The 17,355-nt window shown below is 35.7% G+C and overlaps 1 protein-coding gene across 2 annotated transcripts; it reads right to left on the bottom strand.

Moving 5' to 3' along the window:
• Window positions 1-4,793: 4,793 nt before the first annotated feature.
• Window positions 4,794-16,821, bottom strand: pafah1b2 (platelet-activating factor acetylhydrolase 1b, catalytic subunit 2). Of its 2 annotated transcripts, XM_087252561.1 has the most exons (6): window positions 16,462-16,821; window positions 12,925-13,005; window positions 12,733-12,822; window positions 9,314-9,430; window positions 8,637-8,759; window positions 4,794-7,631 (listed from the first exon to the last, which is right to left on the bottom strand). In XM_087252561.1, exons 2-6 carry the CDS (start codon window positions 13,000-13,002, stop codon window positions 7,353-7,355), a joined length of 687 nt encoding a protein of 228 aa, XP_087108687.1. In that variant the 5' UTR covers window positions 13,003-13,005; window positions 16,462-16,821; the 3' UTR covers window positions 4,794-7,352.
• Between the last annotated feature and the right edge of the window lie 534 nt (window positions 16,822-17,355).

The following is a 17,355-nucleotide window of genomic DNA, read 5'->3' as shown; positions in this document are numbered from 1 at the left end:
ATGCCTTTAAGATATCTGTAGACACGTCGATGCACTGTCAGTCTCACATATCACATGCGTTCAGTGATAGCGTTTCACAGAAAACATGCCACTTAAAAGGTTAAAAGTATTGCTTCTTAATTACATTTGTTAAACAACAGTAGATCAAATAGCAGTGATTTTATGGGATGTTTTGTAGTTCTTGGGACAAATACATTCTGAAATTGAGCAACTTTATATTTTGATGTAGCAACAAGTTTGGTGTACAGTGTAAATTAGTTTTATCCATTTCTCAGGAAGTATGGACAATATATTTTGGTTCATTAGAATAAAGTTTTATTCTTTAACCCTTTAACTGCCCACCAACAAAAAAAAGAGTTGCATCTCTTAACTCCTAAAGTCGCTAGTTTACGCTCTCAATGCACAACACATCCCATCATTTCTAAAATATCAACTTCTAGCAAATGATGTTGGTTTATGGTAAAAGTACCGGAGTTAATACATAAACTATGAAAATATGAAGTGTAAGACCAATTTATTTTTAAAAAATCATCAAAATAAAACATTTTGAATACAAAATCATCTTAATTGTTTGCCATTAAATATTTTAGATTCTCATTTAACATTATTTAACCTGTCTTGTTTTTTTTTTTTTTACAACTAAACTTAAATCAAGTGTAGCAGTGCAACAGGATTATGTTTGCTTATTTTTTGTAAACAAACAATGCTGTGTGTGTAAACCATTATTTAAAACAGTCATTCTTTGAACAACTTTAACAGTCATTATTTAAAACTGTCAAAATAAAATAAAATAATAAAAATAAAGTTACACAAAAAGCTAAACATATTCAACCAAATTTGACATTTTTATGGTTCTTTTTGCTTTTCTCCCTTTTTATTAAAGTTTCATTTAATATTCCCTAACATTCATTGGGGTGCTAATTTTTGCACCTTGATTATGGTACTGACTAGTGTAATATGTATATACACCAATATCTTAATGTATAGCATTTTATAGATAGTATCTTTTTTACTAATATATTAATTGGATTTTGTTTGAACTTCAGAACAAAATATAAAGAAAATAAAACACAAACTTGTTCTGAAACATTGAAACATCAGGAATCCGACAAATGATTAAAAAGGTGAAAATAAGTGACAAATTCAAATAATAACTTGGTAACATACTTGGTTAACATAGAATAATAACTTGGATGCATAGTTAAAAATAGATAAAGGTTAATAATACATATTATTGTACATTACATTTGACTGCTTTCAAATGTGTATACAAGTTTTTTTAATTGTTCTGCATTCTTTAATCCACTGAGCTTTTGAGTCTCCTTCTATTTTATAGTAATAACAGGCTTAGCTTTGAGACAGTTTCATTCTATTAGTTTGTGCTTGCTTGTGTTAATGTCAAATAGGAAGTATTAATTTAAAAGAGAAATCTGTAAGTATGTACTCATTTATGCTGGCCACTGCACTGTATATTTTAGGAGTTGTTGGTTGGGGCAGAACAGTCATACATTTATTGGTTTGTGATTAAGCAGTTTGTTATTGAGCACCGTGTGATTACATCTCACTCATAAACTGGCAATGGTGAAAGCATGACAAGACTATAAAGTTATCTCAAAACATTTGGCAACGTGTAGCAAACCTTGATCCTATCCTCCTTCAGCTCCAAAACCCATTTTATCAACTGCCAATCAGAGAAAGACTAGTCAGAGCCATTGATCAATTGGTTGTGTTTGTCAACTGATTCACTCAGCTGCTCATATTCTTCAGGAGAGCTTCTTTATTAAGTGGTTAAATGCTCAGCTCTATTTTGATTGAATATGAAGACTTTTCAGTTAAGTGTAAATTAATTATAATGCTGATTTAATAGTTTTTACGGGTCTTGAAATATTGTGGAATTTTAATAGCTTTAGTCGATAGTTATTGATATTGATATTCTGGAATTTTTTTTGACATTGATAGTCAGGGAATTTTTATTTTGTTTGTCCAAGTCGTGGAATATGAGGGACTTTGTCAGTTTAAATTTTAAATTAATTTCTATTTAGCAGTATGTTTATTTTAGTACATCATTGTTTCATGTCTATAGTTATGGTTAGGCTACTTTTCAGCTCCATTTTGTTCTTTTTTCACGCTGTTCAACTGACAGTCACTTTAGACAAATTACATTAGCCAGAATATACCCGTTAACTTTAAGAGCTTTAACTTTTTAACACCCAGTCTTTGAAGTGGTCATTTTGAAGCCAAACGACAGAAATGCTAAATCTTTAACATGGGAGATTAAAGGATTCACATCCATGCAAAGTTTTCTTTCAAAAGCTGAGGTAAATTATTATTATTGTTATTATTATTATTATTATTATGCCGTTTCAAGGTTTCTACGGGTCATGAAATATCATGGAATTTTAAAAGCTTAATTCCTGATATTGATTGTCAGGGAATTTTTATTTAGTTTGTCCAAGTCATGGTTTAAATTTCAATATCTATTTAGCAGTGTGTTTATTTTGTTACCTGTTTAACTGTTTCAAGCCTATTTTTATTTTTAGGCTTTTCAGCTCCATTTAGTTTTTTCACGCTGTTTAACTGACAGTCACTTAAGTCAAATGCAATAACCAGAATATATCTGATAACTAAAGTCAAACACGTCAGGATAATATACCTTTAAAGAGCTTTATAATGACCACTCAAACACTTTTTGGTTAAAAGTTGATGACAGAAAAGACATGGGAGAGGAGTAGCTTCACATCCACACCAACAGCAAGTACTTCAGGTGTTTTTTTTTTTCATAATCTGAGGTAAATTATGCAATGTTGTTCTCACATAGGCTGTTAAAATCATGCAAAATGATATTCAAGCTAAAACCATTTTAATTTTATGTTTATATTTTAACATTTGCTAATGTTTAACTACAGGGCTGCCGACTCTTACATGGCAGTATCCTCACGCCCTATTCCCCTCTTATCCCCCACCGCCCGGTCTTCCCTTACTCGACCAAACAACCACCCCTCGCCCCCAATCTTCACTTTTTTGGGTGAAAATACCAATACATAGCAATATATTTTGGGGTCGGGGAAAAAAAAAATCTCATTCCTAGGTAAAACCAAAAGTTAGCAGCCCTGTAATATATAAACACAATGTCAGCCTGTATTTACATTCCATAGATATCATGGAAACTGCACTTTTTAGTCTGTGAAAGTTAGGGAATTTTATATTTGGCTAAGAAACCTGTGATTTATTGTTACAGAAATGAAAAAAGGATGTGGAAACCTTTAAAATATCGCACACGCACGCATATACGTATGTACGTTCCTATATCCCACTGGGGACTTTTATAGACTCTCATAACTATGTTTCTACAACAAACCACATATTATATCCCTCAACCCAAACCCTGCTCCTAAACCCAACCCTCACAGGAAACAAATCGCATTCTTACATCTTAAATGTTTTATTTTGTGTTATTTATAACAGTTTACTTCAGTTTTGGTCCCCACAGTGTCCTGGTTGCATTTTTATATCCCCAATAAGGTATAGAGCTATCTAAAGGAAGTGATCAATCTTTTTAGTTTATTTAAAAATTATTTTGAAAATAGAGATATTTAGTGCAAATATCTGCCCAGTTATTTTACTAAATTGTAACATATTTGGGACTTTAAACGACACTGCAAAGTCCTCATCTGTAATAGGCAGAAACAAAAATGGTCTGTACTACAGTATGAACTGGTCTTTATCAGCAGTATCTTATCACTGTCTTGAGGTTTACGCAACATGCATTGGTAAGTACCCATAAATAGACTAATTTGCATGTCATTGAGTACTATGCAAGTTATTTCATGTCATTTTTCTTTTTTTATTTTGGAGAGAGATTAATATTTTAATAGCATAAATTCTTCTGATGATACTAAAGTGTGAGATATGTTGTTTCTTCCTCTTTAACAATAAAAATAATACTTGAATACAATCTAGTAAGTATAATGATTATAAATAATAATGCAAAAGAGATGCTTGAAATTTATATAAACTTCAATGTAAAAAAAAGTTAATTAAAACAAAAAACATACAAGTGATAATAAAAATTAAATAATAAGATTATGAATAAGATTAAAAGTAGTTAAAAAACAACCTAAAAATATTTATAGTTTTTTACATAAATGTATTAATATAAATAGAAACAAGTAAATAACAGTTTCATCTAAAAATTACACAATTTATTAAAATTATATAATATAAATATGAAATATCAACTGAAAAAAATGCATTAAAACTAAATAAAAAATGCATAATAATAATAATTTAATTAAATAAAATATTTCAATAAATATAGAACTACAATAAATACAAACGATTCAACTAATTGCACACATTGTTAGGTGCTAAAAAATTAATAAGTTATAAATATAGGTGTTTTGTTGTTAGGTGCTGGGTGATGACCAGCTAAAACTAGCTTGACTAGCATAGCCAGTCTGAGAGCCCAGCTTAAACCAAGCTGGTCTTAGCTGTTCATTTCCCAGCCTGGCCAGCTGAAGACCAGGCCGAAAATGGCTGGAAACCAAAACTCCTCTAAAACCAAGCTGGTGGACCAACTAAATCCAGCCAACCAGACGTGGCTGATTTTAGCTGTTTTTTTTTCATCTGGGAAAGAGCAGCAAAAGTATTTTTCTTTCAGTGTGGTGCTTGAGTATGGGATGCATGTTAACTGGATCCATTAGAAAGCCATATATGCATATGCTGTGAGAAGAAACTAATATAAACATTGTGAATTGACAGTTTGTAAAAGACGGCTGCGTACACGCTTGAGGTTTGATCCCTGCTGTTTTATTGGAATGCTTGGATCTAAAGCATGTGGCAGTTGTGCCGCAGTAATAGTGCACGCTTTGCAGACCATACAAATAGTTACAGATGGGTGATCTCTTACACTCCAACACAAAAAACAAACATTCACATACAACAGCACCAGCTACATAAGCACTTTGCACAGAGCACATTAATACTAACAGATTTTATATATATATATATATATATATATATTCATTTATGTATATACACACACTCGCACACATACTCGCATACAATTTGATACATCACTTCTTGTCCATTGGCTCATCCACACACACACACCAACTCTTCACATAATACTTTACAAAGCGCCAGGACACACACAAAAAACATGGATACAGGTGAGGTAAATATTTACACTGAAAACCTCATGGTTGTGCATTAGATTTCACCCAAAAATACCAACTCTGTTATCATTTACTCATACTCCAGTTGCTCCAAAACTATTTATTTCTTCTGCTGAACATTAAAGATGTTTTAATGTATTTTAAATGTGTTTTAATGACACATTTGGAACGTTTTTCCACTCTATGAAGTCAAAAGAGACTTTTTGGTTACTTGAAGATGCTTTTTAAGTCTACTGTTCTTTTAAAGTGATGGTCCAAACCAGTTTTACTTTCTTCTGTTGAGCAGAAAAAGAAGATATTTTGAAAAAAGCTGGAAACCTGTAACCATTGACAACATGCATAGTGTCTGTTTCTTTCTCTGGTAGAGTCAATGGGTTTCAGTCATAACAACACACACGAAAAAGAGCGAATGACTCAGTTTTCATGCACATTATGTACATTTGTAATTCTTTTTCCACTCTGATCACCTTTAAAGTGTGATTTCATCTTATTTTATTTATTTTTATAATGATTTTTTTTTCATGGTTTTTACCTTTATTTTTGGTTAGGAAAGTAGTGAGAATTGAAAAGAAAAGCATTGGGAGCAGAGAGAGGGGAAGGATCGGCAAAGGACCGCGAAGCGGAATCGAACTTGGGTCGCCATGAGCACCCATGTGCATGTGTCGACGCACTAACCACTACACCACTGGCACTGACATTTAGACTTATTAATAGCGTGAAATTAATGGTGGCTAATTCTCAAACGGGTTTCAGTTTTCTTCAAACAGTCTTCTTTTGCATTTAACAGAAGAAAGAAACTCAATGGTTTGTAATCACTTGAGGATCTTGTATGGAGCTAATAATATGCTAAAACAATATGAATTTGAATTGTTCATTTGAAGTATTGACAATTGTAAGTTAATGAATCTGAATCTTTATATGCCATTAAAATAGTTTTGAATTTGAATTTTTTTTTTTCATAAATTGAATTAGAATGTCAAAACTTGATTTTTGAACATCTGAAATTTAAGACGACTGAATATTTTTATAGACGCATTTTCAAACTTTCAAACTGTTCTGATTTCCTAGACTGCAGATATTGGGTTTGTAAAAATACAGTTTCAGGTTTTAAAGATAAAGAAATTTAGAACATCAATATCCTAAAATTCAAAACCAGCAATTCAGATTAAGCAGAAAGTTAGTCAGGGGTGACCAACAGGGAAGAGTAGATGATCACCGAAAAGTCAAACTAAGCTTCACTCACCTCTGCTTGATTCATGGTTATGGACGGATTACAGGGTGTGAATTATGAGAATGGGGGGTTTGGGAGGGTCTGGAAATAGGTTAAAAAAAATATTTTATCTACCGTACATATAGCCTTGTGTAAAATTAAACTAATATTTTTTAGCTTTAAGTATAGGGAAGGCTGCTTTTGGTTTTATTATTAAGAATTATGAAATTCTAATTAAGAAAATCAAATTTAAAACACCATTTTTAACAGCATTTAAAATTTCAGATTTATTTAGTCAATGATTCAAATGAACACAATTCAATTTCAGATTGTTTTGGCATATTATTACCTCCATAATCTTGAGGATGAGTAAATGAGTAGATTTTCAGTTTTGGGTGAACTATCCCTTAGGAGGGGCTTTCTCACTTCAAACTCGCAAACACACAAGGAATGACATGGTTTGATCACTCCAGTCTCTAATATATCATATTTGTGTTACTGGGAATATGAAAGGGCAAAAGGAAAAGAGGAGGTTTGAGATGCATCTGTGAACTGAAAAATAGAAGCAAGACAGATATTTCAAAGGCATGATCTCTCTGTTGTGAACTATCATCATAACACCGCTGTGAGTGTGACCGAGTGCATGTATGAAGGCACGGAGAAGCTGGCAGAGTAAGTGCTACTATTAAAGGATTTTTAGACCGTGACGATGGGATTTTGATGAGATTCAGGTCCCACTGCTGTCCTAAGAAAAATCTAGTCTTGTCACAAACATCTACTCTTCATTCTCCTAGTGTCTAGCATCTTGGACAACATATACACATTTTATACTGATCATATAAAATCAGCCACTGTCCTACGTAGCCTTTTTGTTTCGCATGTTGCCCAATCTTTTAGTAAGTACATCCTTAATATGCAACTTTTCTAAAACGCTGCCTCTCCAGTGATGAATCAAAGTGGGCTTTTTAAACCAGTGAAGCCCTCCTCTCCTGAGGCGTTTCCTCCAGAAGTTGAAGCAGCAGCTCGTGGAGAGTTGTTGAAATGGTCCTGTAAGCACTAGCGGTGAGATGCAGGTAGTCGAACATGTCTCGAGAGGAAATAGTCCCATCCGAGTGAACAAAACTACTCCCCATGTCGAGAAACTGTATGGGGCCGAGTCGAGGGAGCGATGCTCGAAGTAAATTGTTCACGGATGCATTTTTCTCTCTCAGGGGGTTTGGAAACTCTCCTCTCGGCAATAGGCCCTGAATGACAGGAATGATACGACTGATCAGTTTTGAATGAATCAATGAACTGAAGTTAAACTGCAGGAGTGGTAGAGCCCTATGAAATCTTTTATTATTGTTTCTAAAGATTTTCTTTGCTCCATTTTAATAGTTGATACATTTTTGGATAAAAAAAAAATTAATGGTTAACATACATTTTAGTAACCTACAGTGTAAAAATGCTGGGTTCTACACATTTCCTACATGTTGTCTTAACACAAATCAAGTACATTAAAGAGCACCTATTTTACAATTTAAGATAAATCTTTTCTGTATCCAGAATGTGTCTAAAGTTTCAGCTGTGCCTGTGTCCGATAAACAGCACAGTGACAGACATGAAGGAAGCATATCACACATAATGTTTGTGAGAAATACTACAGTAAGAACTTTATCAATGATAATTTCATGTATTTGTTGTGGTTAACTCAAGATTTTCGATGTGTCACACACAATGTCATTACACAGTTCACGCACACAGACACACACTTTGCAGTGTTTTTGCATGGCAGATGTGACAGGATACACGTTAATATCCACTGCTGTATGGATATCTGTTATGTTAATGTACAAATAAACCCGACTTAACATCCACAAACTGGGATTGAAGCATCTTTTATAATTGTACTGATACGCGGCTGTGCTGGTAAAGACAGTAAAATCACTGTAATTCATTACAATTAGCAGGATTTTCAAAATGTTTTAAACTTGTAAAACTTATTCTTGATAACATTTGATGATGACTGATGATCACATATTGTTCATTCACATATTTATCATTCATATTAATCATTAGTGGTTAATTATTAACACTCATCATAAGTCATTTCAAAATGATTCTGTACAGCGCCACTTATTCAAAATCCACATTTCCTGAATTCTGCAATTCAGTCTGAATTTGTTCTGCATTATGAAAATCATAGGGCCCTAGAGCTGATACACATTAGTAACAACAACACATCTCATATCATGATTTTTGTAACTCACCAAAACAATCATTTTGGACTTGGGGAGGCGAGACAGAAGTAACTGTGCAATAGCGAGTATTCCTCCTGCAACCTGATCTGCAGTGTGCTCATGGTTATTAGTTCCTACCCATACAACCACAACCTGTGGAAAAACCAACAAAGACATAATTACAGCTGGTGGACACACAATAGGGCTATATGCACACAGCCTTTTCATTTCAGCCAGCCAGCCTCAGCGCTTCCGGTGAGCTGTCTTTCGACATTGTGTCTTTTCACTTGTCTCTCAAAAAAAAAAAAAAAAGTGATCTTCACTGCCTGATAGATATACAATATGAAGTGTGATCTCAGACCGGACAAGAAGCACTGCATTAAATCTTTTTCCCCCACCATGTCTTTAAAATTGACAGTTTATTTTGCCCCAGTATTTTCAATGGAGTTTCTGTGCTCGCCTGCTGATCTGACGGCGTTTTATGACGTTTTATGCTTGAACAACTAAATGAACGCTTAAGTCTATTAAACTGAATGTATTTTAATTACATTACAACATTGATGCTGGAAAAGGAACCTTTTGAAATTGAAAATAATCACATTAAGCTTTCACCGAAAGTTTATCATTGGCTGAAAAACACTAGCTGTGCATATAGACCACTGGCTTTATAGTAAGCATCACTGTAACAAACCCAAACTCCTCCTTACTCGGGGTCTGATGTTCTCCAGTTCTCCATTCTGTAGTCTCCACATCACATTACTGGTTGTGTCTCCACCAATCCCAAAATTCAGAGCATGGAGAGGGGAAAACAATTCCCTCCACACCTGAAACAGCACAGATTGTAAATCAAACATGTACATTTACTTGGACACATATTTAGTGCTGATAAATATTAATAATACGAAATAATGTGTGAAAACTAACAAAATCTATTAAATGTACTGTTAAATTAATAATAAAAAGTAATGTCATCATTTTTTTTCTTATTGCAACACTATAATTTCGCACTAATTGGATATTATATATTTATTATTAAACAACTGAAAATTAAGTTTCATGTAAGATTAATTTAATTGCAGCTGAGGAAATGTTATCACAACAACAACAAAGGAAAGTTTTTGCGAACAGTCGACAACATTGTCAAAACAATCCTCATTCACACCTACAGTATCTGCGAAAACGACTAAAACATGTCTTTGTTGTTGATGCCATTTTGTGTAAAAATGTGGTTGCACACACAAGCCACTTTTCTACACTTTTGTGGAACTGTACAGTCAGGTATGGTTCCAGTAGTGTTTTTACTTTGGCAATGACTGACACTTTTGTGTACATTCCAGAGTTAGGGATGGCTGATGTGAAACTGACGTTTCAACACCCGAAGCGTGTTGAAAATCCCGAAGTGCAAGTCTTTTGAAACACTGCACCGAAGCATGATTCGAAACACCAGGGGCCTCATGTATCAACGCTGCGTACGCACAAAAACTTTGCGTACGGCAGGTTTCACGCTCAGAATCGCTCACGTTTGGATTTACTAACAATGAACTGAACGTGGGAATGTGCGCAGGTTCACGGCAGCTTTCCGGCAGGCGTACGCACATTTTTTGTGCGTGTCTGTTTTATTTCCATTGGCGACTCCTAGAGGCAACTGTGTTAAATTCCTCTCTACAAAGTGTCTGAGCCTTGCAATGGCAGCTGTATGAGACGGGTTCAGCAGGTATATAAGGTTTCCATACCATACATTTGACCAGCTAAACATTAAAGCACAATTTGCAGCAGTCGCCTGTTTTTCCAATGTAATCTGAGCTATCTACTGCATGCACATTGCTATAAAGACACTATCTGAAGATGAATTTGCATGCGTGAATCAGAAACATTTCCATTCAATAAATGTGCAAATAAAATATGATGCTTATTGATATGAACTTATTGATGATGCCTACTTGTCTTTCTCGTGATAAATAGTTGGCAAAATCTGATATGTAGCGGGGGAAAAAACAAGAAAGAGTTTAGTAGACGCTGGATTCGAGCTGCGTTCATGCTCGAACGTATCAATTCACGATCACAAGCGTCTTACGAACGCGCCACTGAGACTGCTAGGCGTCCTGTAACATTTTACAGGTATAAACCACACTATTTGTTTTTTTTTTAATGCACTCACTGCGATATGTTCAGACCCAACTGTGTTGACCGCATCAGCTAAACTCTCCCACTCTATTTTTTTCTTTTGTTGTTAATTCCGAAGAACAAACTTGCAAATAACACCGCTTTTCTCCGGTCTACCTCCGAAAGCAGCACCTCCAATTCACATTCTGTTCAAAGTTTCTCTTTTTGCTTGCTTTTTCCATTGCTTTTTCGTTGGGTTTTGCCATTAGCATAGTCATTAGCATATTCATATGGGGGAGGAGGCAGGGAGGGGTTTTGTGCTCGTGCATGTTGAGCTCAGTTTCACGTTCATTCAGATGTACAAAAGAATATGCGTGAGATTCGGCGTACGCAGTGTTTCATACATCTGAAATTTTTTCTGCGTACGCACATTTACAGCTTTGTGCGTACGCAATGTTTTAGTAAGATTTCCACGCAAGTCTTCGTACATGAGGCCCCTGGTCATGTGACTAAAGCAATCCAAAGCATCTGTCGTTTCAGAAGCATTTCAAGACCTGGCGAATCTGCGTTTGACTGACAGGGTCAGAAAAAAATCAATCTCATGTAGTCTAGTGGACCATGCGTGTGCACAGAGTAACTGTGCTGCAAATGGCCCGAGTTCAAATCCTGACTTATAAATACTCAGAAATTATGACTTGATGTATTTAAATAAAGTTACTTTTTATGACCAAACCAACACCTATTTATTCACAAAGTGTTGAATCGGATGTCAAACCAATGTTAAAACAAAACACGTTATAAGAACGGTATATAAAGAGTAATACATAGAGCTGCATCACCCTGCATTCGAACATATTATCTCTGCATGATAGTGTGAAACTCTTACCGCTTCACTAAATCGCTTGAAGCCTCAATTCAACAACGTGGAGTTTAATACCTTAATTTGCTTAACTGTTTGTTTGCTGTAGCTGCGCCTTAACAATACATACACTGACCACTAGGTGTCACTGAAGAGACTTTTTTCGAAACGTTTCAAAGCTTCGCGTATTTGTTTTGACTGTTTCAGTGTTTCATGAAGCCTCGCTTTGCCCACCACTACACAGAGTTCCGTTATCAGCACCACAGTGGACAATGAAACGGATCGGCAATGGACTGGTTAAAGGTCCAGTGAAGTGATTTGAAATGTGAATTTTTTTCTAATTTGATGTAATATTAACTGAAAAATGAACAGAGGGTGAGACAGAGTTTATTAAACTCCCCTTTAATAAACAGCCAATAGTGTTTTGTTTTAATCACAACTCTGCCAATGAGAGTGATTAAGCTCAAGTGCTCAAAGGGCGGGACATGTCAGACACTAGAGAGCATTTGATTGGTCAAGATTTGATGAGAAATTGAAGTATGAAAAATGAAAAAATGCCTAAAATCTAATTTAGGCAGACATTTTGTCACTGTTTTGGAGCACAACAAATTAAATATTTATATACTTAAATACAAAAACTTGATATCCTTAAAACTAGTAGACTGAAACTAACATTTACATTTTTTTGCAATCTTACATGCCCTTTAAGCAAACTGGACTGATAGTGTTAAAAACACATTTTCTTGATCTATCGTTTTTAAATGTTGGCACATTTGGGGCCCAAAATAATTTTAACGTTTAAATTAACAGCCAAGCTACATAATACAGTTTATATTTGTAGTTGAAAATGGCATAGCATCATTGGCTCCTTTGAAACCACAGACTAGTAGTTACTGTATGAAGGAAGAATAGGTAAACAGGCTTTTCCATGAAATAAAGGACTTCAAAGAACCACCCTGTACTCCATTAAAAATATTTAAACTTCAAATGAAGTTATAAAATATAACTATAAATTGCATAAAAATGTGATACTATGCTAATAAGGATTCTTTTGAAATGCTTAATTAAGTTTATTTTCTTTCAGAACAAATGAAACTGTAATAGAATGTTTAGAACGCATGATTCTCCTCTCATGGACCGACTCATTAACAGCATAGCAATTACCTCGTACTGCTGCATAAGCTGCACCATTGAGTCCCCCACAAACAGAACATCAGGCTCTGCATCCTTACACTCCTGCACAAACCGGTTATGCTGCAACAACAACAGGACAAATGCAAGCATGATACACTAATCCTAACTGGGGTGTTGCAAACAAAGAGAAGATTTGCATGCCTTTCAGATTTTATTGCACACCTGTGACATCCAGCGTCCATCACCCTGCACGTCGGTCACAGGTGCAGGTTCAGCAGCGGGATTCTCCTCCGCACTCATTCTCTACAACACAAACACAGGTGGCACAACAACACTAATCAGGAGATGTGTTGACGTAATGCAAATGAACTAGTTTGAGCCAGTCAAAATGTCATATTTGCAAATACAATTCAACACTTCAGTGATTGAAAGAGCAGTTCTGAGAGTAAAATGAAGACCAAGTAAAGATAAGAATAATTCAATTAAGCCACAGTAAATGCATTGTGCTACAGGTCAAAGTTTTAATTTATACTTATACTTTAATTTTATACTTTCAACTGATCTCCAATACATTTTAATAAGTTTTTTTTTTCAAAAAGCTTGGGATCTGATTGTTTTCCATTCACTAAAATATCTATCAGATAAACTATCAGATGACACTGCAAAAAAAAAGTGATGGTTTTCCAGTGCAAACATTTAAAAATTGCGATACAGTGCATCCGGAAAGTATTCATAGTGTTTCACCTTTTCCACATGTTTTATGTTACAGCCTTATTCCGAAATGGATTAAATGAATCTACACACAATACCCCACTATGACAACATGAAAAAAAATATATATATATATATTAAATTGTTGCAAATTTATTTAAAAAAAAAAAATCACATGTACAGAAGTATTCACAGCCTTTGCCGTGAAGCTCTAAATTGAGCTTGGGTACATTCTGTTTCCACTGATCATTCTTGAGATGTTTCAGCAGCATAATTGGAGTTCACCTGTGGTAAATTCAGTTGATTGGACATAATTTGAAAAGGCATACACCTGTCTATATAAGGTCCCAGGGTTGACAGTGCATGTCAAAGCAAAGCACAAACCAAGTATGAAGACAAAGGAATTGTCTGTAGACCTCAGAGACAGTATTGCCTCGAAGCACAAGGCTGGGGAAGGTTACAGAAAAAATTTTGCTGCTCTAAAAGTTCCAATGAGCAGAGTGGCCTCCATCATCCTTAAGTGGAAGATGTTTGGAACCACCAAGACTATTCCTTGAGCTGGCAGGCCATTCAAGCTGAGTTACCGGGGGAGAAGGCCTTAGTCAGGGAGGTGATCAATAACCCGATGGTCACTCTGTCTGAGCTCCAGCATTCTTCTGTTGAGAGAGAAGAACCTTACAGAAGGACAACCATCTGGAGACGGAGGTCACTCCCCAGCTGGAATTTGCCAAAAGACATCTGAAGGACTCTCAGGCCATAAGAAACAAAATTCTCTGGTCTCATGAGACTAAAATTGAACTCTTTGGAGTGAATGCCAGGCGTTATGTTTGGAGAAAATCAGGCATTGATCATCACCAGGCTAATACCCAGTGAAGCATGATGGTGGCAGCATCATGCAGTGGGAATGTTTTTCAGCAGCAGAAAATGGAAGAGGGAAAGATGAATGCAGCAATGTACAGAGACATCCTGAATGAAAACCTGCTTCAATATGCTCTTGACCTCAGACTGGGGTGACGGTTCATCTTCCAGCAGGACAATGACCCAAAGCACACTGCCAAAATATTAAGGGAGTGGCTTCACAACAAATCTGTGAATGTCCTTGAGTGGCCCAGCCAGAACCCAGACCTAAATCATATTGAACATCTTTGGAGAGTTCTGAAAATGGCTGTACACCGTTGCTTCCCATCCAACCTGATAGAGCTTTAGAAGTACTGCAAAGAGGAATGGGCAAAAATTCCCAAAAACAGGTGTGCCAAGCTTGTGGCATCATATTCAAAAAGACTTGAGACTGTAATTGCTGCCAACAGTGCATCAACAAATTGTTGAGCAAAGGCTGTGAATAGCTATGTATAATTTTTTTTTTTTTTAGGTTTTATTTTTAATAAATTTGCAACCATTTCAAAAATCTTTCTTCATATTGTCATTATATGGAATTGTGTGTAGAATGTTGAGGAAATAAATGAATTTAATCCATTTTGGAATAAGGCTGTAACAAAAAATATGAATACTTTCTGGATGCACTGCAAGTAAGGTTGAGAGAGAAATTAATCAATGTAATGATAACTACAATGACAAAATATGTCAAAGGATCCAAAATTAACTTTCATTCATTCTCACCTAATGTTTCCAAAAAAAAAAACCAAGACTACATATTAATTTTGCATCTTGTGAACTGTTATTTAAGAATATTAATAGCTTACCAAAAAATAAAATTTTTCTCACTCAAAGGATTCTTATAGTGATCGAGAGAGCTTAACACGCAGCAGTTTAAGAAAACACATGCAATTACAAAAAACATCAGTAAATAAATATACAATCTTCAGTTTGACAGCACATGTGTTGCAAATTCTCATAACACAATCAACTAAAAAAAACATGCGGCATTTTCCCAAAACACACACAACTGAAGAAACGTGCTGCATTTTGTCACAACACTTGCAAATATCCACGTAACACAACAGAAATGTTCCAAGGGGACCCAAAAACATGACGGACCCTGCAGGGATATAGATGTGTTATTATGTCGTGACTGTTGTTCAGGGAAGTTGTTGGTGGTCTTCAAAAAAGTGAGTTTTTTTTTATTGCACTATTCCATTGTCTTTTGTACATTATTAAACAAAATAAACTGATGATTAAATGGTACAAGTTGTTTCAATAGTATGCAGCACGTTAAATAAATACAGCACATTTTTTCAGTTGTTTGCGTTGTGACAAAATACAGCGTGTTTCTTAAGTTGTTTGTATTGTGAGAATTTGCAACCCATGTGGTGTCAAACTGATAAGGGTAGTTTCTTAATTTGCTGGTGTTTATTGAATTGCATGACATTTATGCTTGCATGTGTTTTCTTAAATTGCAGTGCGTTAAGCACTTTTATACATTTCTATTTTCCTGTTGAACACTTTAGATATTCTGAAGAATGTTGGAAAAAGCAGCCAATGATATTCATAGTACCATACACAAAAATACTATGCAAGTCAATGCCTGTTTTCCCCAACATTCTTAACTATAAGTTAGTTTTAGTCGAACAGAATTGAAAGAAGCGGAGGACCAAATTCTGACATGAATTTCATTTTTGGGTGAACTATCCATAATTGTATTAGAAAATAACACAAAAATACTGATGGGGTTTATTTAGTACAGCAATGCATGCTAGCAAGCAAAACATAAAAGGATGCCTTTTTACATTTGAGAGTATATGCTCAGATTTTCATCCCTTTAAGCAAATGTGTTTCCAAGACATGCAGAAACCACCGTTAAACGCTGCACAAAGAGCGCTAATGTTTTGCTTTCAGTCCTGAGGATGATGATGATGATAATGGACCCCGGATGAAGCAAGCACACAGATGAAGCAGCAGATGTTGTGCATTGAAGATTATACAATTCATGAATGTCTGCAGTGACTGGTACAGACAGGGATGATCCCGATAATGTTAATCTAATGATCTAACGGAGAAGAATGAATCAAATAGCGGGACAAAAGAAAAGGCAGCACATTGCCGGGCGCTCGACAAACGGGTCTCTATGCGCGCCTCCTCCTCTCGACTGACCTGGCGACAGTGTTTACAGATCCCGAACGAGCTGCGGGTGTGCAGCAGGGCAGGGCTCCCTCAATCACGCACAGCAGCACCGCAGTCCAGTCCACTGAACGACTGTCCGGGGAAGAAGATGCGGACGATTGTTTCTGCTGCCGCCGCGCACCCCGACTTTGCTGTTCCAGCCCTGCCTTAAAGAAATGCAAGCTCACGTGACAGTGTTGGCTGTTTAATAATGGTGTTGGGTGGTTTAATTAAGCGGTGATGAAGCGCGACGTCTTTTCAAGAAATCACAGTAAATGTTTGATTATGTAAAGCGAATAGCATCCAGCCAACCACCTCCCGCTTCCCTGCGCAACCGCCCTCGCACTTTCTGGAAGCCTCACTTCCGCCTACAGCCTTCGTCACGCACTTCCCATTCAGACCACCCGTCCTCATGAAGGCAAAATACAGGCGAGAACTGTGACTGGAACACACACAGCAAGTGTGTCCAGCTTATATTCAGTACAGTTAGTTTAAAACTGATCAAAATAATATTTCTAAACTTGTAAAAACTGTTCCAACTGCATTACATTTTACATTTAAGGTCTCTGAATTCAAAACTGTTAAGTGCTTCTGTGGTTTGGCTGTCAAATCTGTTTTTTAAAGCAGGAATTTTGATACAAAAGATGAAGAAATGCACTATTTTATTGTTTTAATCATGTAAATAATGCTAAAATGTAATCCACTATAATGCAATGGTATGTCCCCCACCACAACAAACTAACTTAACTTTGATAAAACTAACTATTTAAGGGGTGGTCCACTATGATATCATATTTTAAACTTTAGCTGAAGGGTAATGTAGCTGTGTGAACATAAACAACATCTCTGAATGTAAGACGCTCAAAGTTCAATGAAAAGGGACAC

The sequence above is a fragment of the Danio rerio genome, chromosome 5 (genome assembly GCF_052040795.2).
Source record: "Danio rerio strain M-AB ecotype USA chromosome 5, GRCz13ab, whole genome shotgun sequence".
Lineage (NCBI taxonomy): Eukaryota > Metazoa > Chordata > Actinopteri > Cypriniformes > Danionidae > Danio > Danio rerio.
This window is presented reverse-complemented; position numbering and strand designations above follow the sequence as displayed.

What these genes read in the sequence shown, in the direction of transcription:
- pafah1b2 (XM_087252561.1), bottom strand. Translation starts at nt 13,002, where the DNA reads ATGAGTGCGGAGGAGAATCCCGCTGCTGAACCTGCACCTGTGACCGAC. An exon ending in ATGGACGCTGGATGTCACAG is followed by an intron (nt 12,823 to 12,924) that starts GTGTGCAATAAA and finishes TTGTTGTTGCAG; the next exon opens with CATAACCGGTTTGTGCAGGA. An exon ending in AGTCCAAAATGATTGTTTTG is followed by an intron (nt 7,632 to 8,636) that starts GTGAGTTACAAA and finishes CCTGTCATTCAG; the next exon opens with GGCCTATTGCCGAGAGGAGA.